This window comes from Camarhynchus parvulus, chromosome 2, assembly GCF_901933205.1.
Source record: "Camarhynchus parvulus chromosome 2, STF_HiC, whole genome shotgun sequence".
Taxonomy (NCBI): domain Eukaryota; kingdom Metazoa; phylum Chordata; class Aves; order Passeriformes; family Thraupidae; genus Camarhynchus; species Camarhynchus parvulus.
Window position 1 is genome coordinate 101,124,066 of NC_044572.1, and position 23,012 is coordinate 101,147,077.

Sequence of the window (23,012 nt, forward strand, 5' to 3'; positions counted from 1 at the left end):
GCCATCCACACACACTTTCTTCTGCTCTGTTATTTCCAAAAATGAGCCTCTATCTTACAACGTGCATCCTTCTTATTAGCTCATAAAAGGCAAACTTTAGATCTCATCCTGAAGACTATTCAGTATTTTCTGTGCAACACTCCAATCCAGTGCTGCAGGCAGTTTTACTGTCAAATGGATCAAAATGTGTTATATTTTAGATCTATAAACAAAACAGGCACTGATTCACTTCTCAGTTGATAATTCAGTATGTTACTATACAGCACAGTGAACATGTACTTGTATCACAATCTCTGCTTCAGAGCTCTTATGAACTACTTAAAAATACATAGTTAATTCAAATACTTATGGAAGGAAAAAAAGTGAATCTTGAAAATCACAAAAAATAGAAAGTACATGGTGTAGTTAGAGCACAGAAATATTGATGTCCAACACTTCCAAGGCTTCAGCACTAGCAGGGGCCAAGCAGCCAGGGCTTCCAGCATGACCTGCAAGCCTGACCTGAGTGCTTATTGAGTCAAACGGGTGAACGAAGACCAAAGGTGACACCATACTTTTCACTTGGGACATCTCCCTTTGGCATCTAGAATTTGAGAAGAAAAATACTGATGGGATTCAAACCTTCACAAAAACAGAAGAACTGAGGTAAGATGAAAAACTACAGTAATTTCACATGGACAAGGATATGGAAGTGCACATACATGATACACATTAATGTCAACAGAGAAGGCTCCCAGAGAGAGCAATGGGTTATGCATGCCTGACATTCCCTAACCACAGTTTTACAGGAATTTAGAATGGGACACTCAGCACTGTGGCTACAACTACCATACATGTGATGCTGTCAGAAAATTACTTGGAAATGTCTCCAAAAAATACATCCCCACATAATCCTGTTCCACAACCACCAGGGGAAACGTAGCTGGCCCACACACTATGCCTTCAATCCTTCCATAGCACACAGTAAAACGAAAACAAATCCCTGGCACACTTCAGTAAGCACAGAGCAACAGCACCTCATTCTTATATTTTCAAGGACTGCTCTGGTTGTTCTGCATTTGAACTTGGATACATTTAAACTGAGTATTCCTTCAAAAATCATGCAATGCAGTAATTTTTACTGACGTTCATAATTCCTTCACTGTGGTCCCTACATTAAACACCTCCTTCTTCCAAGGCAAGTACCCAGAAGGACATTTGAGCCACCTACACATTCAGTGGGAGAAACATGCCTCTACAACTCCAGAGGGCCACTCTGACACGAAGGTAGGATTGTACCTCTCACACTGTCTCTATGGGATGATCAGTGCTCCTAATCAAGGAACTTCCTAAACTCAGACGAAGTATATGCTTACATTTAAAGACCCAAAATACACTTTATTTGGGATTTTTACTCTACAGGTTTACATCTGCTTAAGATACCAGTGTCTGAGCTCTCTAAGAAGAGATGTGACATCCATACCAGCTTTTTCCACAATAACCTAACAACTCCAGCAGGTTTGCAGAAATCAGAGGCTGGGGTTAAACACTGTTTTCAAACTGAGAGGCTTTCACCACACTGCTCCCACACCCCAACCATCTGTACAGCATTACTGTGGTCTCCTGCTGAGGCTGGCCTAGCATGAAAACACAAATACAAGAAAAATCAGAGACCTAGGAGAGTGCACATGATGCAACCTGTCTAATCAAATGGAGACTCTCTTTCTTCTGTCCATTATTTTTGTTTTTATTTAAATACCATCTAAATTGTAACACACCAAAAGTTCCATGAGAAAAGAACATGGACTTCAGGTCTCTTGTTTGCTTGAGGGGAGCTTCAGGAACTTTGTACTTCTAGTTAGAGGTTTTTGCTGCTTTATTGGAAACATATGATACTTGAAAACAGGTTGGTGGCTAAGACTTGCTAACACTGAGCTGCTTAAAATCCATCTAAGCTATTAATGCAACACTATCCTCCCTGTTAAATTGGTGGAAAGGTCCCGAGCAGGGCTGTGGCACCAGCCAGGCACCACTCTCCCCAAATTTCCCAGACTTGATAAGGGCCCATTCCCAAATGGCAATCTGTTAAGGGGTGCCAGAGCATGGGAGCTCTGCAGTATGAATATGGACTGGTTTTAGCCAGTTGGCCTCAGCACAAGAGAATGGTACTGGACATACAAATTTCAGTGGTAAATGTGTGACTTCAGGTGGGCACCTGAAGTCTGAGCTCAAATACATTAATCTGAGCACTGAGTAGCCATCCCTCTCAAAGGGATCATGCAAAAACGACCCTGTTCTGTTCCTTGAATATTCAGAGATTGAGCTGTTCATTTTAGTAAGTAGGTTTAAGAAAAACATGTTTTATCAATTCTGACTTAAGCTGGCAATCCAGACCCAGCAAAACAGGTGTGAATTCCATGAGTTAATGATTCACTGGTTGAATTGTTGATGGACTTCAGCCTTCATGAGGGACATTAGAAAAAACCTAGAGCTTCAAAGGATCTTAACAAAGAACTGGTGGAGATGAACGGGACTATCATGCTGTCAGAATGAGAGATAAGCAATATAGAGAAGACTATCATAAGGGATTTTGCAAAGATATGATCTCCACTGCAACCTACGTAAGGACAGCATGTAGAAAGAATGTGAAAAAAAAGAGCAGAGCTTCCTAACAGTGCAGCATATTTTTAAGTTGTTAATTATAACCAAAATCTGTGAGAAAGTATTAGTGAGTTATGAAACTGAAATTAATCTCTTCACAGATACAGAATAATCTTTTTTTCTTTTATTCTTGAATTGCTCTAGCTTGCTTTACTTATTATGAATTAATTTCTATTAATTGCTAAATGATAGGTATCATTACATGCTGAGTTCTCAGTGAGACAAATTAGTACTTGAATAAATCAAGGATCAATACTCCTTTTTCCCAGGGACTATGTGAGAAGTCACAGTAAAAGGACCATGGAAGTTTCTGAACAAGCTAACAGGACATGTGAAGCTGCACCACGCATGTCCAGGCAACAGGTACCATAAATTCTAGTTCAAGCCACAGTAAAAAAATCCAAGAACAAGTTCTACTGCATAAGAAAAAAGAATTACAGCATTTTTATAGCATAAGCAATTACTGCACTGTTCCCTCAACGAAACAGAAATTGACCCTTCTGCTGTAAATAATTATACTTGTTGCTATAAAGAAGTGACAATTATGGGCATTAATAAAACCCAATCCCTTCTCTACCACAGACATCTTCAAACAACTTTACTGGCTGCCTTACAGGTTGTAAAACTATGATTTGGAAAGAGCTGACCCTACAGCACACAATTCAGGCCTTTATGTTTACAGACCCTTAAGCAATAGAAAGGCTGTTTGTAGCAAGCAAATTAAAAAGTTCCCTTCACGCTCTTTAGATCCTGTAGTCTCAAGTAATTTGAAATGCTGTCTTTTGAACATGGCATTCCAGAGTATTAGTGAGTTAGTAATGCTACTTAAACACATACAGTTAAATTATTTCAACATGCCCATTTCTTTATCATAAATACACCTAATATCCAGACTTGTTTTATCTGTGAGCTCTTGAAAGGCCTGAGTTCACATTTCATTTTACTGAAAAGCTTTCCAAATTCTGCTGATTAATGTACAGTTCTGATACTTCCCTCCTCAGCTGCGTCTACAAGGGATTTTCCTTTTTCTCATTACTGTGTTACCATGTAATGCCACTGGGAATAGAAGAAAATTACAAAAACATGCTAGCATTACATAATGTGCAAGGCAGGAATTGTGAGAGGACATAGCTAAAAATGCAGGTATTGCAACGTCTTTATTGGCATGTGCTGTTCCCATGTTTTTGCCTGCACAGAACACTAACATCTCTTATTGTGCCAATCAGCATTCTCCCATTTCAAAACTCATTTGCTCACATATCCTGAATTTATAATTATACTCATGATGTCTGCCTTCATAATTCATGCACAGTAACTAATGCTGCACTCTTAATATGCAACATAGAAACACAGACAGGAACTTTGAGAAGTGGATTTGAGGCCCAGGCCTGTGGCTACAATATACTCACAAGAGCAATGCAAGTGTCTCATGGACTTTTCACAGTAACGGAAAATATCCTGAAACTCTGGTATTCAGAGTGTTTGAAACCCTGCTGCTTTCTGAGTTTCAATGATATCTGCATGTGTTTCCCAACAGCCTGCCTGGCTTCCTAGTTTTTGGGTTTTTTTTTTATTTCTTGATTGCCAGTGAAACAATCAAATCTGCTGATCTCCTGACTGAGTGATTTTTGTAAAGCTAGTACATTTCAAGAATAAAGATAGGCAGTAGCTTTTTTGGGGGGCTCTCAGATTGGAGAATCCTGATAAAGCTCTCTCAGGATTCAGATGACCCCATTTCTTCATATGGAAGTGGATGGACAGTGCTGCATGACCTAAGTTATGTGGCACAAGAGTGCCAATGCCTGCCGCCAGCCTACGAGGAAGGGAGTGGACAGTGACAGAGCAGAGGCGATGGCCAGACATGTGAAAGGCTGATCCTCACAGCACCAGTCATGCTGAAGGGAAGAGATGAGGCCCTAAGACAAATCCTCCTGGCCCTGTAATACATGTGGCAGGCACGGGAAGGCAATTGTGACCTCTGCTACAGGTGCAGCACAAGGTGCTTCCGTGGGGAAGTGCTGCATTACATCCGAGTCTTTGCGTATAAGGTGACCCCCTCAGATTAACTCGCTCCATCCTTCTACTGCCAGTGGGGAGGAGTTAGGTGTCCTCTGTCATTCATTTAAAAACTTTTACACTCTGAGTGCTGCTGAACTGGCTAAGCCAAACACAGAATTAGGTACTCCTTGAACTTGGGCTGACAAAGGTTTCTTTACACCATTTCCATTTCCTGTGAATGATGCTGTTCCTATGCCAGGGACCATGTGCAGATCACCCTCATTCTAGCTGTGACAATAAACCAAGTATTTACATGATGCCTTTAAAGTTCTGGATAAACAATGGGAAATGTACACTTTTGTGAAATTTAGGCAATCTCATGTGTCCCTCTGTAGAGATAGTAGGAAGGAATGCTTATCACTTTAGATTACATATAGTTTGAAATTTCTATGGTAGTTTCCAGCTGTACTGCAAAATACTTATTATCTTATGTCCTTTTGAAGTATAATAAATGCTACTACTTCAAGGAAGAGAGATTAAAAGTATTTTTCAAAATTAAGCACTTCAAGTAGAGATGTTTGCTTTATTTTCCCAGTAGAGTTCTTATTTATGCACTTGGAAGAAGCTGGGCACACAGGTGATAAAGGGCATGCATGTACACAGACTGCAGTCACTCTAGAACACTTAGCTTTCAAGTCACATAATTCAAAGTTTATTTGCTTCCTTCTGCAGGTTTTCTTTAAGATACTTTTAAATTATACTACCTGGCAATTGCTGCAGTTCTCTCCCTCTCATCCTGTCTGGGCTTTGCAGCCCCAGATGCTGCTGGACCGACCCCACATACTCAGATCACACAGAGCAGGAAGTACTTTGGTGTCCCAAATGCCAAGCATTGCATTCACAGGGATTTGCTAGCTGACACATTTCATTTCAGACTGGAATAGGAAAGTACCAAATGTCTGTGGTCTCTGTAAGACTAGAAAGGTTGGCTGAATGGGCCATTAACTGGCCTGAAGAATTTAATGGGACAAATCCAGCTGAGCCAAACTCTGTAATAATGTAGCATGAAAAACAGATCATGAGGCAAAGTAGAGCCTGGATAGTCTTCCCTTTTTTCTTATCTATTTTGCTCTTTCCCGAGTCTGCTCCTCACAGAGACTTGCTATCACCAGGTAGTTCCAGTGTTATCTGAGTCAAAATCTTTGGGATGTTTACTATTAAAGCTTTCTGAGGATGTGGCACAGAATAGCAGGAAGAGGGTGGTATGGGGACAACATTTTGCTGCTTATGTAAACAGATAAAAGAAGTGGAAACCCTTGACCTTTATCATGGCAAGACTGAATAGAAATAGGTGCAACAAAGAAAACGTCGTTCTCCTGCTGAAGCTAAAACCTTGCAAGACAACTTTTTTCACAGGAGGTCACAAGAACCTTTCATTATGCACTGCGGCAAACAATCTAAAGTTCTTTCTAACACAGATGAATGTATAAATAGCACTAAACGCACACAGTAACTGAGCATTACACTTCTCATTCCTGTGTATGAGCCAGATCTTTGCAATAAATTAGCATTCCTTGGTTGGGTATATGGCACTGACCAATTTATACATTTGTCGCAAATTTGACCCCAGAGTCTTCTAAACCTTAGGCTAACTTGCCCTGGAGAAGTAAAATATACAAACAGTATTGCCTTGGAAGAGTGAGTCCCCCCTCAACAGATGTTGAAGAGCCCTCATAGAAAATATATTTGCATTTGTATGCTTTTTATGCAAATTCTTCAAAACTTTATGGACTCTTAAATTCAAATATCTGAAAAAAGAGAGTATCTGCAATAAGACATATATTACACAATTTCCACAAAGGGATCATCTTAAATTAAACATTTTTTGTTTCATTTAAGCCTTGCAAACTACAATCATTCCAAACGTCAAAATAGCTTAGCCAGCTGTTAAAGAAGTACATGCATTCATCATTACTGAACGCATTACTGCTTTAAACATATATAATTCCAAACTAATCTCCTTGAAAAAAAGACAGCAACAGCCATAAAACATGCTGGACCTGAATCTGGAGACAAAGCAAGCAGTATTTGCTGTATTTAAAATCTGACAAAATACATTTCAATCATGTCCAGTCCTATTCTACAACAACCTGGAATACAATTTGGCCTTCATGATGATTGTGTACTTAATCATTGCAAACAGAGCTTTCTGAACATTTCTATAAAGTCTGTTTTTGTGAATCAACATGTAAGCAATCAGCATTGCACCTTCTCTCCTTTGATGTTGTGCTGGTTGTGTGCAGCTTCTAAGTGGCATAAAATATCAGGATTTTTCTTATTTAAGAAGACAAAAAAAAAATTAATCACAGAAAAAAAGCTGGACTTCAGAATGACCTCAGGTATCAGCTTTGTTGACGTGAATGACAGAAATTTGTGCTCTCCTTTTCCATCTCAGGAATTGAAGAATTTTATGTGTCATGGTTGATGTGTTAATCAATAAAGTTACAACAGTCTTTTACGCTGAAAGTTTAGAGCAGTTTCAGATATCTGCATTAAGCAAGCTGGTAGCTGTAGCAGAATCAATATACAAGGCATCTTGCCTAGTGGTGTGGATAAATGAAGTATGACTAAACTTTCAACACCCAATGAATACAGATTAAGATGATAAAATCCATATGCAGAATGTATTTTGCAAGCAGTGTGCTTGGGAGTGGAGTGTACTATAAAATGTTAGAAGTATTAAGAAGTTCTAACTTTCATTTTCACTCTGCTTCACTCAGCATTTACACACCAAGTTTCCAGTCAGCCTTCATTTTATTTTAAGACCTGTTGCAAAGGACCTTGGTAAATTTGCTGCTGTGTGTTCATCTGTCAGTTCTATAACTTCATGTCACTTTAAATCTCTCCTCCTATTTCCCTAACCACTCATCCACATATTTAGCACACTTTCATCTCCTAATGAGCTCCTTTCTATTGTCAGTGAAGTTTCTGTTATGTCACTACTGCTAAGGAGCCAATCATCTTTCGTTCACGATGTAGATAAAAAGAATGAAACAATTATTATTAATAGCCTAATACATTAATGTTTAAAAAATGACTCCAACTTGTATCATTTTCATCCAGATGCTTGAATTCAGAAGGACTACACTAGAGCTTTGTGAGACAAAGTCAGACAAATATCAAATAATTCTGTTTCTAACCTAACCTGCTAAAGCAGTTTCATTAAACATGCTCTAATATTTGCTGCTTTTTCTCTCAGGTGGTTCAGACTTCTGCTGCATTTCATTTTTAAAAAGGTGTCTGAATGAAAAACTGGAAAGCATTTCCAAAATGCAGACCTATGTACATATAATACATACAACTAATAGTAAAAATTCCTAATTATGTGAATTGTATGAATATTCTGAAGAAGGCCAAAGACCATCTGTTTTCATTCATGCATATACAAGCATACCAGATCTGCATTTCCCAGATGAACAGAAATTATCAAAAACAGCATCAGGATGAAGATATATGATAGTCATTCAGTATAGATGGAAACATTTCCTACAGTAATGAAAGAATTAAGGAAGACACACAGTTAGCCAAAAGGAAAAACATCCTATAGCTGTGAAAAATCTCTTTCTCATCTCTGTTTTTGTTTATTTAGAGTATTGAGCTCATTACTGGTTCTCATTTAAAATAATTAACAATTTCTCTGTCTTCCTCACTCAAAATCAGGCATCCTTTATTCTACTCATAAAGAACTTACACAGTACCATGTATCTGGCAGGGAGATAAACCTCTGAAAATTGGAAATTCATTAATGGATACTATACAACACTGAAGAATCCAAGATACTGGTTTTAAAGGTTGCTTGTTTAAATTATTTCTGCTATCATGGTCAAATAATGTAAATACTTTATGAATGTTACAGTACATACTGGTACACACTGTTTAAATTGGCTAACTTACTAAGAGTTCACTACCTTAAATCTGTGAAGTAAACAAAAATACTGAATATTAAAGACAGTAGCTCAGCATAAAAAATGTGATATGCCCTTGAACTTATAACATTGTAGTAAGCAATTACCTTAAAGAAGCCACCCACACAACAGAACTATGGTTTTGTTCCTTATCTTCAAAGAACAAGCCACTTGCATCTGGATCAAATCCTTTAAACAATACATGAACACTCAACATCAAAGCACTTTCATTTTCTTCAGTTATTTAATTTAATTAGAGCTAATACAGACATGAATTTAGACACTGATTGCTGTGTAGAAAATCCCCAGAAAATATGTCCAAGAAATCAATCAATTTGGTTTTTAATTTCATAAAGAATTTCTCCCCCAGTACCTGACAGGAGCGCCTCTGCTCTGTGCAGGTTTCAGCAAGACTGTCACAGTGCTGTCAGTTTGATTCAAAGGTGTTTCAAGTTCATACGGTGGCATAGAGGGTGCTAGAATAAGAAAAGAGGCAAATAAAATCATTATTCCTGTATTTCTTCTTTCAAGAGGTGTATCTTTATTTGAATATGCAATTTTAAAGGCTTCTTCAAATATTAAGACTATACTACAAGTCTAAGATGCTTTCTGTTACAATGCACGTGTGAGACAACTGTTAAATAGCTTCAGGAAAATAAACCCCAACAAATCCCAAATAAAGAAATACCAGCTCACTCCCAGTTTCAAGACAGGAAACCGATAGTAGTGGGAGTAAGTTTGCAGAAACTATTGAGAATCCATGACTTGGAAATGAAAAGTTATCTTAAGAACAGCATCTGCAAATGTGCATGCTGAAGTGACTATTGCTTTTGAAACTGAGCCCAGTTTTCTCAGTATGACAGCTGTATCAGGATGTACTCTCATAATTTGTTTTTCCTGGAATTTTAACTAGTGCTATAACTGTCTTGGGTCGATTGTCCACCAAGACAAGAGTTTATCTTGGTCTGAAGCCCCACTCAGCACTTTTGCAAACTGTCTTCATTAAAGATTTACAGTTGTGATTAAAACAAATGATGCCTCAGTTACTGCCTTTTACTGTTGCTTCTTTCTTCACTGCTATCATCTACTCACATTTGTATCGTTACATCGGAGGGAAGGCTACTCAGTTAATTAGTTATTTGACAGGCTGCCGCATCCTTATTGTTCACTTGTTAATGGTGATGCACAATTAACAGATTTAAAGGCTAGAGAAGCAAAAAGTGGTCATTCCAACGGTTTCTTCTGACTGCAGGAATAATGCAGGGCAATTAACTTCCCTAAACTAATTCCCACTTGAAAGGCAAAACATGTTTGGTGGGGAAGAAGACTTTTTCCTGAGAAGATTCTTCCAAAGATTCATTTAGTTCTTCTCAATTCATTCAGTTTCCTCTTATTGAATACTTTGTGTATACCATACCAATAGAGTGTATTATGCTTCACATACAGATAGTATCAACCTCTAGGAAATTATTTTCCAGTGTATTTTCCAATAATTTTCATTTTGCCAGTACTATCTGCATCTACTTGAAAGGTAAATGAATTTCTCTCTTTATCCAAAGGGCTCTACGTATCCAAGTAAGGACTGTGTTAAGAATTGCTCTGTACTCCGCAATTCCTCAGACTGCTGTGAAAACATTAAAATCTTCATTGCTTTGCATTGGTATTCACCAGTTTAGAAATGTTTCACAAATTAAAAAAAAATAGTCTTCAAAAGCCTCCTTGTAATGCTGAGAAGGTTTTATTCTGTTTAAAATCCTCGATATAAGGCACAAACATTAAGACTAATCATTTTAAGTAATTTGGGTACCACTTAAGTCATACTATCAAACACTACATTAAAGGTTCAGGCACACGCTGCAGTTTTGAATATCCAGAACTTGTTCATATAATGTCCCATTCTCAACCTGACCATCCTGAAAACAAGAATTGACAGGAACTGTATCCCCAAAAGCTGTATAAACTCTGAACATTTTTTGACTACTCTGTCACTTCTTGTCCTTGTTCTACTGCCCACATCTTAGCAAGTCTTCTGATTTTCCTAAATTTATGAGTCCTAAGTCCCTACTTGCTCTCTTTACTAATTTTAGTGTCCCTATAAAGAGCAAGACTGTCTTCCTCTCCCAGAATGAGTTGTGGTTCTCCCAGTCATAACCTTTAGTCCTGGCTACTTTTTCTTTTCTCCGTTTTTCCTTGACTACTTTAGGACTATTCCTCCTCCACACTGCCTAGATGTAAAGAAGGAACTTATTAATAAACAAAGAAAACAGAAATATTCAAATATTCATGTAATAGTAAAATAAAACACAGTAACTGTTTCCAGTACATAAGAGTACTATTCAAAACACTTGACAGGAAATTTAGAGGTTTTTATTCAGAAGAAAATGCAGTCCAGAATTAGACAGAGTAAAATGCAAAAATTGGTCAAATTGCACCTAATATGTTCTAAAAAACAGTGAAACCTTTCATCCAGAAATGTTCTGAAGTTCTGTTTCACATCTGTCCAAAATGGAGATCACTGGCCACACGAAAGAGCCTCAGAGCTTTCCAGTGAGACAATGAGATCACAGCCAATAGCACTGCAAAGAGGGTTCCATATTCAACAGCTATAATGCTAGCCAGAACTTTTTAATTTTATTTAAAAATACATACATTTTGTTTCTCTTCTAAATTCAGAGTTGGTTTTAATTACTTATCGACAAGACATAAACACTTCTTGTTAGTACAGTAACTGAGGAAGCAATGAGACAGTGAGATGCAGACAAGACAGTCTGCAGAACCTCACCACATGGAGATTTGGAGGTTTGCCTCACTCTCAAGCACTCCTGCAATGCCTGTTCCCACTAGTGAATTTCTTTTGATGATGTATCATTTTAGAAAACAACAATTTAAGATCTAGTACTATTCCCAAATGTCCAGATTCTCATCCATACTCAGTAGTCTCCACTCCTCATTCTACTAAGGGGTGTTCTCATCATCCAAACTCATAAAAAACTCATTTCTGCCAGGTCAGAAATTGATTTTTGACAGAGAAAATTTCTGCTTGGTATAGGAAAGGGGATGGAAAACAAACTCCATCTTTACTGATCAGTGTTGCTTTCTTGTTCCATACAGAGTTAATTGTCTAACTCGAAAATTAACAACATTTTTGTTTCTCTACAAACAGCTGCATTGGCAATAACTTCCACCTAGCATTAACTGTCCTCTCCTATAATAAGATACGAGAAATTATGCTATTTCTGATAAAAACTTGTCAGTTTTTTCATTCCAGTGAGGACAGAAAATGAGGGATGTGGGAGAAGTACACAGAATGAGAGCAAAAGAATAAGAAGATTTTGTACCCAAATGCTTTCTGGAAAGCCCAGTTGACCAAAAATAGGTAGGGCAATTTTCTATAAATATTATCAAGGGGCCAGTTCATTATTGAACTGCCAGTTTAATTCTGAAGCAGACCGTAGAGAAGTGAAGAATAAAGGGATTTCAACCGTAACTTTGCAAAACATTTTGTCATGAATTACATAAGCATTTTGGAAGATGCAATAATATTCCATCCCCTCAATGAAGTGTTCCTCTGTCTCAAGGGAGGGTTTGAAATATTGGTCAAGGATCTGCAGAAGTGACAGAGTCATGCTGCTGTTATCTGAAAACCACCAGTCCTGATGTTCTTGTCTAATACGGTTTCGTATCCACTTCAGTCCCCATGCCTGTTAGAACACAGTCAGCCTGGCAGCTAACTACAGTTCCTAAGTGAGCTCTAGATGTACAGCATCTCTGCCCTACTCTCGATTGTTCATGGCTCATTAAAGAGATTTTCCAGCACTGTTACTGTTCTAATTTAGAATCATGGCAAGGCTGACTAAGCTCTGAATGAAACCCTCATCTTCAGGCCCAAAAAAACCCTATGCTAAATGTTGCAACTGCAGCTGGCACTGGCTGCAAACACATAATTCACAGGGTTTTCTTGAGTGATATGTTACAGTTGAGGACAGGAATTTCAAAATACTAGCTAATATTTAAGCACTTGGAAGTTCTTCATGCATGGTAATACATGTCACTTTGACATCTTCTGGGATGAATGTGTTCTTCGTTTTTCAATTTGCTGCTTGTTAAATTCTAAAGAAGTAAACAACAAAAGAATCACCCAACTCATTATCCTAAGGAAATAATATTCTTTGATCAAGTACCTGATATTTTAGTCGTGAACTGATTTGTTATTGGTGGTCCAAAGCCTTTAGCTGTGCTGGCTCTGATGGTGAAAGAGTAGGTAGTGCCAGGATACAGTCCGAAAAACAGATAGTGTGTTTCATTTCCTAGCTTTGACACTCGTCCACTTTGATTGGATAAATCTATTTCTGGGTCAAAGGAACTGACTGCCTTGTAGGTGATCTGCAAAAGAATAAGAAAGTTATAAACTGTCTTGAGCAGAGGACAGAGATTACATCTTTATCCAGTAAACCCTTCTGATGTATGCGCTGTCAGACATTTTATGATAAGCTATCTTACTCTCTTATACTCTTCAAATCCCGAATCCCAGGAAGGAGCACAGGAACTGAGTCGTAACTTGTATGAGTTATTACTTTTAGAGATACAGAGACTTAGAGGCAGCTAGATTACAACTCTAAAGGATGGGTTCAGGCTTACGTTAATTCCTTCAAGATGCTGCCTTTAACAGTGTCACATTTTGAATTCATCTTAATGTTGGTTTTCATCAGCACCAGTAACAAAACCAATACAAACAGGTAATAACTGAGAAGTGACCAAGAGGGAGTGCAGCCCCTCATTTCCAGCTGACTTTACTATAATTACACTTTGCCCTGAATGAGGTTATCTGTAAAAGATGATAAGGGCAGCTTAAGGCAAATTTTTCAGAAATTGGGTAAAGCTTCTATTTCAGTCTGAAGCTCAGCTATTACAATTGCTAATTTGGATTTTTTCAGGTTATTGTATTGTACCTAGGTCAGATTCTCGTTTGGAGGGAAAAAAAGATAAGCGTTAAGTAATATATGCAATGTATATTGTATCCTCAGTTCCTTCTTTGATTCAAACAGTATTTTTAGTTTTCATTAGAAATGTTAATGTAAGTTCACAGTAAAACTTGATCCAGACTTCTTCTATTAATTACTGATTTCTATGCACTGTAATGAGAATTTAAGAATATGAAAGCCATTTAAAAATATGAAAGCTATTAAAAAAATAGAAAAGTAAAAATTATTCACCCCTCCTTTGGCTTTTAAAGTTTCATTTTCCTGCGAGTAATTCCAAGACCCTTATTATATAAAGTGATAATTAACATTCTTTTTGCTAAACTTATTCAATATAATTTTAATTAAGAGGACCCATAATATAGTATATAGACAGATCCAAGTGTCGATGTTACACACCTTAAACACTTGAGATTTCCTAAAACCTCTGACCTAATGAAAATTGATTTTTATATGAGCCATCTAATATAACATCAATGAAGTGCTGAAAATTAGTAATAAAAACTTCCATAGTATTCAGATAAACCCCGACCTTATTACAGGAGATACAGGCATATCTTCTACAAATCCTCAACCATAAACTGAACTCCAAGTACCTTAAAAAGGACCCAACTAACCCTTCTAATTCTATCAGATGACAGAAGATTAAACCACCAACTGTCTGAACTTTTATCAGTAAAGAAATTAAGGTAACATATTGCTCACATGAATCTCCCTATCTCAATACAGCTGATGGAGTCATGCACTTCAGGATGAACTGCCTGGATACAGTGGGTGTACTCCTCAGCAGAGGAATTAGGCACGCAGGCATGCTCCTAAGTAGAAACCAGATCCACCATTGTGTGTTTCTATGCACATAAATCTAGCAACAGTAACGACATTAACACTTAATTAAAACATTCTGATCCCTGAACATAGGCAACTGTCGTGGTAGCTAGAAAGTTGTTAGCTTTACAAAAAATCAATTCATACTTTTTCATAACATTTTATTCTCTTACAATAATGTAGTTTTCAAAACAGTATCAATAGGTTACCATTCAGTTTAACTTTTCTATTACACTGTATTTAGGTGGGTTTTTTTAAACAAAGCATTTCAATACCAATTTTGTAGTAAGGTCAGGTAAGAAGCTTAACAGTGATTATTGTCTGACAGCTTAATCTGTGCAGTCTTTTGTCAATTTTTCTAAGAGGTATTCAGGCAGAGCTTCCACATGAGAAAAAGAAGTGATTTTTAGACATCTAACAACATACAATTTTGTTGAATTTGCATTTTAAAAAAGCTAGATTTTTAAAAATTATGCCTGCTTGTTTCTATTATAATAGGCTTCCTGTAATGAGGCTTATCTAAATGTGACATTGCCTGTAACCACTGACTTATGTAACTAAATTTTTAAGTAATTTGCTAAGATCTGTCTTTCAATCTTTTAAATATTTGATCTAGAGTACTAGATATAATGCTAGATCATGGTTCTAGATACAGCAGGTTTCTTAAAGTTGGTAACTCGAGGACATGCTGGGTCCTGCATAATTCACTCTTACATTGTATTTCGTTTTAAATGGCTACTGTTTTTAAAATTAACTTAATTTTACACAAACCGTAAAAACACATTGATTTTTTTATGATTATGCATTTTGGAGCATAAAAACTAGACATAAAATGTGGCAAATTTCTAGATACCTCATACAAAGTAATCACACCATATGTCTGCGCTGGCTCCCTCCACTGAAGAAAAATCTTCTCTTCAAAGGTACTCCCTTGAATCGATTCAAGCGGCACAGCACTCGGGACTAACAGATTAAAAAAAAAGAAGTGGTTTTAAGAAAAATCTCAGAAGGACATGCTCTGTTTAAATATTTGTACTGCTGAGGCATAAAAACCATCCCACCATAATTTCCCCAAAGAGTGAAGCAAAGGCCAGGGTAGCTCAGGAGAAGAACAATTTATTTAACAAGACAGTGCCATAACGTGTCACCTTCAGTGTAAGAATGAATTAGTGAGCATCACACATTTCCTGTAAACCCCTACTGATAATTAAAAAATAGGACAAATCAACTTTTTATAAGGTAAAATATACACAGGTAAACACAAGTAAACAAGTAAAATCTACTTGTGATACCTACTTATCAACAGTGTTACTTCCCACAGTAGAAAACATATTAAACATTCATATACGAAAATGGACAAGCATTGAATAAAAAGTATAGTTTCACAGGAAAGTTATACAGGAAAGATGAGCCACATATTGCATTGAATAGCAATGCTCACTGACAGTAGGCCTGAAAACTGACAACAGGATGGACATAAGAAAAGTACGAAATAGTCAAAGTAAAAATCTGACATAATTTTTTCTTGTAAGTCTCTTAATGTGGGAGAAAAGATGTGAAGAGTCAGGCATGTCAGAAGGTTCTGAGGAAAGCTGTGCAAAACTGCTCTCAGGTAGGAAACTTGTGTTTCCTATTTGTTCTGCAACCATTGCCTTATCCCCAAGACAATGCAATTTTTAGAGGAGGCGTGTAAACAGCAAGTAGACGTATGATTTCATTTTTTAACAACACCGGTAAAGTAATGCAAAAAAGAAAAAACTCCTAAAAAATGCACACAGGACTGTTGTGAAGCAACAGGCATTATGGCATTAGCACTTTGACACAAACTCCACATGAAAATCCAATAGAAAGATTCACATAACATTTTCTACTTGCCACAGAAAGAAGGTGGAAGCCATTTGCTACAGTGAAATAATTTCTCAGACTCCTTCCTGAGATTTACTCAAATGGTTAAGGAATAGAAAAATCTGCAAGACATTTGGTGACTCCTTCCTGTTGGCACTTCTGGTACAGAACTTCCTCTGTATTTCTGCTAGAGAACTTCTACTGTTCCATGCTGTTGCTGTGGGAGTTTACAAGGTTTAAGGCTTTTTGATCACCTCTCCATAGCTCTCCAGAGAGCTCCTTTCTCTACCAAGTGGAAGCTCCAAGGACACAGGCTCTGAACTGGCTTACCAGTCCTAGGTGCACCAGTACAATGACACCTTTAGGGCAACCTTAATTCTGGGCACTAAACCTTGCTTCCAAGTAGGAGAACTGGCAAAAGTCATTTGGAATAATGAGATTAATGATTTATGTGTAAAGGATGAGGAATTAAATATAGTGTAAATAAGCTGGAAGTAGAGCAAAGCATTGTGATAACCTCTCAAATTACCTGAAGGTCATGAACCCTGAGCAGCTATGCCATACAGGGCGGGTTCAAACACTGGCTGAGGTCACCTAGAGATGTACTCATGCTCAACTGTACAAGGCCTTGAGCAATTTGCTATCACCTGATCTTCTGCGAGCAGAAGGTTGGACTAAATGAGCTCTAGAAGTCCCTTGCAACCAACAAGATTGTGTGATTTGAAAAATTATGATGATTATTTGGGTCAGTATGTTAACTTTCAGACTTATATACCTTGCTGAATGTGTACAGTGCACTAAAAAGTTGTAATTTTTTTCAAGGTATTCTCTCAGACAGTGACACTGGTTTTTAATAGGTCCTGAAATAACGTGAAGTTCCAGAGGGAGAGGAACAAGAAATTTTAGATAAAACACATAAACATCCCAGACAACATTAAGCTCTTCAGCACTGTCATCCTACAATTGAACCAAATTAAATGTAGAGCATGACAGCACAATTAATTCTAATTAAACATTTCTTTTTGTTAGCTATGCTTTGCTGAAAATGTTGCATTAGTAACTATATATTCCTAAATTGTTTAATTTATTCCCTCATATATTTTGATTAGAAATTAGTACTACATAAAACCAATACAGCATGTATTAAATAATTTAATAGGCTTAAATGACAGACTTCAAGTATTTATTATAAAAGGAGCTCATCACTGCTAAAGTTTTTACTAGAAATATTTCCATCATGTTTTAAGGAAATTTGTCATTGATCAGGAAGAAAATACAAATCCATTCCTGTTCAGATTTCAGATGATAAAAATGGAAGGCAGACAGATCTGTGATAAAAAGCAATGCCAAGTCATTTGACAAGGTTCCTTTGAACTGTATGCATTCGAAAGAACAAAAACCAAGGTCAAAAAAACTAAGGTAAATTTGTAAGGGGCTATATATCAGCACAGAGTATTCTGGAAAGGTGAAACTGATTCCTGGTGTATGACCAATTCAACAAGGAAGTTGCATTTTGGTACTGTAGCTAACAGAGCTGCAGTTAACTCTCTGCAAGTGTAATCAAAATAATATCATAGAAGACTTGAGAGGAAGGTTTAATCTTTTCATGTAACATTATTAGAGCATTGCAGAGACACATTACCCAGTTCTGCTGTCTCTGCCTTGAAAAATACATTAGCTAATTACATTTTTTATTAATAATCAAAATATTTTTTTTTGAAAAAGAGATCTGAAAACCCCATGGGAGTTGAAAATTATTAAAAGGAAGGGAATATCTGTATATTTCAATACCTGTATATGGAATATAGTGTCTGAATTAGCAACTAACAGCGTCTAGTAGTTAGAAAGCCAAAGACAGAGAAACTGAAACTGCAAATCAAGAACAAATATTTGGTGCAGAGCACACCACTCAGTAGGGGAGCTTCCATGAGGATACTGCTGAAAATCACCCGGAATTTCTTCAAACCCATACTGGAACTTTAAAGAGGCAGAACATAGTTCAAGCAGAAGCTACAAATCTAAGGATGAAATTATTAAACTATTGTGGGATGTTAGAGGTTATGTGAAAGATCACTCTAATAATGGAGCTTTACTAAAATTGGTGAGGTTGGTGGAAAGTCTGTTACGAATTTTAGTGAAAGCAGAACGTGCTCTTATACAGAAAATTTATACTATCAGGTCATGTATCATGTATATGCAAATACAAAATCTCACCATCTTCATCAGTTTGCACTACAAGTTCTTGGCTTTCCTTCCGTCCTTCGGGATTCATCAGCACTAATTTGATGCTGACATTTGTGTACGGTGATAGGTTGGTAATTGTGTGCTGGGGATGGGAACTTTCTGTATCCCAGCTGACCTCCTCTCTCACTTGCTCCTGTCCTCCAGCCTGGTAGCGGTAATGGACTGTGAGGTTGTAGCGATGGCAACGTGTGACATTATATCCAAAGGGCTCCCAGCAGATGGTGATCTGCCTAGATTTGATTTCCACAACCTCCAGTCTTCGGGGCCCACGCATGGGATCTGCAAAATAACCAACACAATTCTGCTGTGATTACTTATTCATGTTAGAATAGTGACGTGAGAAATAAGTCGTACAGTTCTACAAGTATGCCAGACAAGCAGAAACAGAAATCCATTGCTGTATAGAATCACAGTATAATAGAAGTATCATATTATTCCCCTCTGAAAAAGCAGGGGAAAATGGAGAAATGAGTGAGAAGCGTCTGCTGAAAAATGAAGCGCAAACAAAACACTAAAAAGTTCTTATGATTCAACTCAAATTGCATGATACAGCTGAAATGACGCTTCTATAACTATTTGTTGCTTGCAAAAATTAAGCATGTCCAATTTCTTTTGCACAAGTTATTTGTATTAACACTTTTAGAGCAAAAACCTGCACAAAACAAGTATCTAAAAAGAAAATGTAATTTCAGAGTAAACTTGCAAATATATGTTGATTTTCTTGCAGGACTGATTATACAAAGGCTAGATGTCTCATCTTTAAGCTATTTCTTATTAATTTGTTTTTAAGTTAGACTGAATGCAATTATGCAATCTCTATTTGTCCAGGACAGTAAGTTAATACTCCAATTTCTTTAAACTAGACCATAGGGTTTTTTCCACAAAAACATTAGCTGTTAATAGTGCAAATACCTCAATTTGTTATAGTGGTTTAGCAAACATACAAAATAAACAAGATATTCTCCTGCATCCTTTTCTAGAGATCTCCTAGTTGAAAATGAGCCATCAATCAAAACTACCAAAATATATAAACAAGCAACAAAGATTGTGGTTGATAAACTTAAATTTTCTTCAATCCTACTGGTCACAGCAACTGAGATGGAAAAGCGAATTAAAATTTCAACCATATTACAGCAGAGCCACTGAGCTGATACCCCCCCATATTTTCAAAACACTGTCATTAACAGAGCTATTATACATACTTAGCAATAATCTGGGTTTTTTCATATTTGAGTCCTCAAAAAGATTAAAGACAATGTCAGGTTTTATCCACTGCTTCACTAGTTAAACACTTAGAAGACTTTTAATGAGTTAGAAGACTCTTATACGTAAACAAATTAATATGCATCTTCCTCCTTTTATGTTTATTAATCAACATGTCTTCACTAGGAATGTTCTAAACAATTTACACAGGATTTCATCTTTTTACTTTTTAACATTATCCCTGCATGCTTGAAATATTTGTTCAAAGATGTTATTCATCTTAACTCCTTGAAGAAAAGGTGTTAAGAAATTGCTTGTTCTAGCATCTACAAAGCAGGTTATTTTTTTCTCCTTTTAAATCATCCAGCTGTTTTTTAATTTTTTTAAAATTAATTTTCACTGTCAAACAATGTTGATAATCAGCATAGAATATTTGGCAATTGGTGAAAAAATGGAAAACCAAACCAAATACTAATCCCAGTCTCCTTTCTAACGACTTGACTGAGAGGTAGAAATGTCCCCACTAAGGATAAATCGCTATTGAGCCATTTATCTGCTTCCATGCTCAGGCATCCCAGCTAAGAATTCTGGCATCTGGGGGCTTTGCCACATTTCTATTGCTACAACCATTAAAATTAATATGAAGCAAACCTCAAAGACTGGCATATGGATTCAGTAACTTCCTAAACATTTACTTCTGTGTAATTCAGACATCAACTTAATAGAAAAATGAGTTTTCCTGTTTTGTTTTTTAATTTCATTCCAGCTTCTAAGAATTTCTTGTTTTAGGTGAGATGATGAATAGCAAAGGACATTTGAGAATTATTGTGTAACTGTAATTGTATCTGAATGGGCTAAATAGAAATAAAAACCAAAAAAAATTGAGGTGACCCTGACATACAACATTAAACAACTGAACAAAGCTCCTGGCTGCAAGAATGTGGAACAGCCTGCTTAGTTCCACAGTGGGCACATCAGAAAATTCACAGGGGAGCTGAGAAATCATTTTATTAGAGACATAAACCTAATTCATAGCATTTCAGAAGAGAAACTGAGTGGCTGTACAAAATACCTGGATCAAAACCTATCCAAGATTTCTGCCCAGGAGGAAGGTATTCTTATGTCATGTTACCTTAATAAAAAGTACAAGTTAGCCCTCTAGTTAAATCTATGAGAATGACAGATACATTTTCACCTCCAACAAAAGACACAAGGGAAAGAAGAGTTTAGACTGTAAAGGATAGAGACAATACAGTTTCCCTTGATATTCAAAGGACAAAGCTCATCAGACAAGGCCAATACCCTGGTCGCTTTGGCTCCTGACTTGATTCTGTAAACCATAGCATCAGACAGGTATACAGCTCATATATCTTTTCCTACCATTCATTCAGAGATTACACAACTAATAGGGCTCGAATGAACCCTGTCATTAATGAGTCCTTTAACAGCCCTACTTTCAACTAGAAAAAAAAGGCTAAGGTAACAATGGAATTTTGCGATTAAAAAAGCCATGTGGCTCAAAAGAGCCCTGAAAAATAGCAGTTAGTGCAACAAAAGCTAGAAAACTAAGTTTCCATTTGCTCAATTTAGCAGCTAAACGGAATTTCTCTGGTGGTACCACTGTATATGACAGAGGAAATATTTCACAGAATAGAATCACAGAATCATCAAGGTTGGAAGAGATCTTTAACATCATGAAGTCCACCTGTCAAAACAGCGCTGTCACTGTAACCCCTAAACCACTAAACCACCACACCCAATGCTAGATCCAGATTCCTCTTGAGCACCTCTAAGGATTGTCACTCCCAACACCTCCCTGGGCAACCTATTCTGATGCCTGACCACCCTAACTGTGAAAAAAAAATCTGATTATCTATATATCTATCTATCTATCTATCTATCTATCTATCTATCTATCTATCTATCTATCTATCTATCTATCTTTATTGTAATATGGGTCTGAGAGCACAGTACATCACTTCTAATATACTGGAAGGTATATGCTCTTCATCAGGAAGGACACAGGATACTTGGGGAAAGGAAACTGCTAAGCAGCACTAAAAGAATGACAGCTAATGACTGTGATTTAAAAGGGAAAACTGAATTAATTACTAGGGCATGATGACTTCATTTAGTTGATTTTACTTTCTGAAGGATTTATCACTTTCCCAATTTTGGTGAAGGTACTGAGTTCCCAACTGTAAGTGAAGAAACAGGCATCCTTCCGGGATGCTGCTATTGTGCTCAGGAGACTTGCACTAACTATCCCTGTGAAGTGGAAGGCTGTCATCCCAGCAATGGCCTGTTGCTGTTACCTTGCACCAGGTATGGTAAGTGATAGCTACATAGAGTCACAGTGCTGCTGATCACAGCTGAAATCACACATTTCAGAGCAGAAGAATAAGGAGTTCAACACATGACACCAACTGTATTATACACAACATATGTACTTCATAGCATGAGTGCTATTTGCTAAGCCTTTGCCACCTCCTAACCTGGCAAATGCCCACCTGCAGAGGTTACACAGGCAGATCTCTCCACCCACTGCAGTTTTTTAGATGAACCGAGCCTCTGCTGCTCCTTAGCACTCTAGCTATTTTCTTATGCCTTACTGGTACAAATCATGAGGCAAATGGGGAAAATGAGGCCACCTGATTCGTAAGGGAAGAGGTTTTCTCCCCAAAGGAGCACACTGCCTGTCAGGCCTGAAGCTTAGCCAGCTACGTCTTTCCCCATTCCCCTGCTGGTGCCTGCAGCATTTTTCATACTGCTCTCCTTCTGCCAGGTTCAGCAGGGAATCAGGCAGTGAATTCTGACAGTTGCAGCTCTGACCTGAGGGACCAGCAAGCCTGGTTCTAGCCTCTGGCACTTTAGCATCCCATTTAATTGGTGATCTTGGCTCCTTCTCTGCTCCACTCTGTTTCCCTGAGAATATGGAGCACAGACAGACAGGATCAATTTCCACTGCAGCTGCAATTCACAGCTTATTTCTCTGCAACTTCACTCTTTACCTTTTACCACAAGTGCAATGCTGTTTCAGAAACTCAATTTCAGAATCACAGAGACATTTAGGTGTATTCTTAGCATCCTGTCATTGATCATCAAAATTTGTGTTTAAGATGAAAATTCAGGACTGGAAGTTTTGTCTTTTCATCACAGCCTGCACAAACCTACTGAGATAAGAACAAGAAAGAAATGGCTATTTTCTGCCACTCCATGGTCCTTCAGTACTTCATGTGGTCTGTGTTAGATACTATTTGAAAGGCACCTAACAGTAGGAATTAAGAATTTATTTCTTGTCCAGGCAAACTAT

General features: G+C 37.3%; 1 protein-coding gene across 1 annotated transcript in view; it reads right to left on the minus strand.

Annotated features, from left to right (window-relative positions):
- The window catches only part of PTPRM (protein tyrosine phosphatase receptor type M), a 442,005-nt gene that overhangs the window by 193,076 nt on the left and 225,917 nt on the right, over nucleotides 1-23,012 (minus strand). Inside the window, 4 exon segments of the mRNA XM_030966307.1 lie at nucleotides 8,977-9,079; nucleotides 12,785-12,986; nucleotides 15,261-15,370; nucleotides 18,467-18,775. Coding sequence (XP_030822167.1) covers nucleotides 8,977-9,079; nucleotides 12,785-12,986; nucleotides 15,261-15,370; nucleotides 18,467-18,775 — 724 coding nt within the window.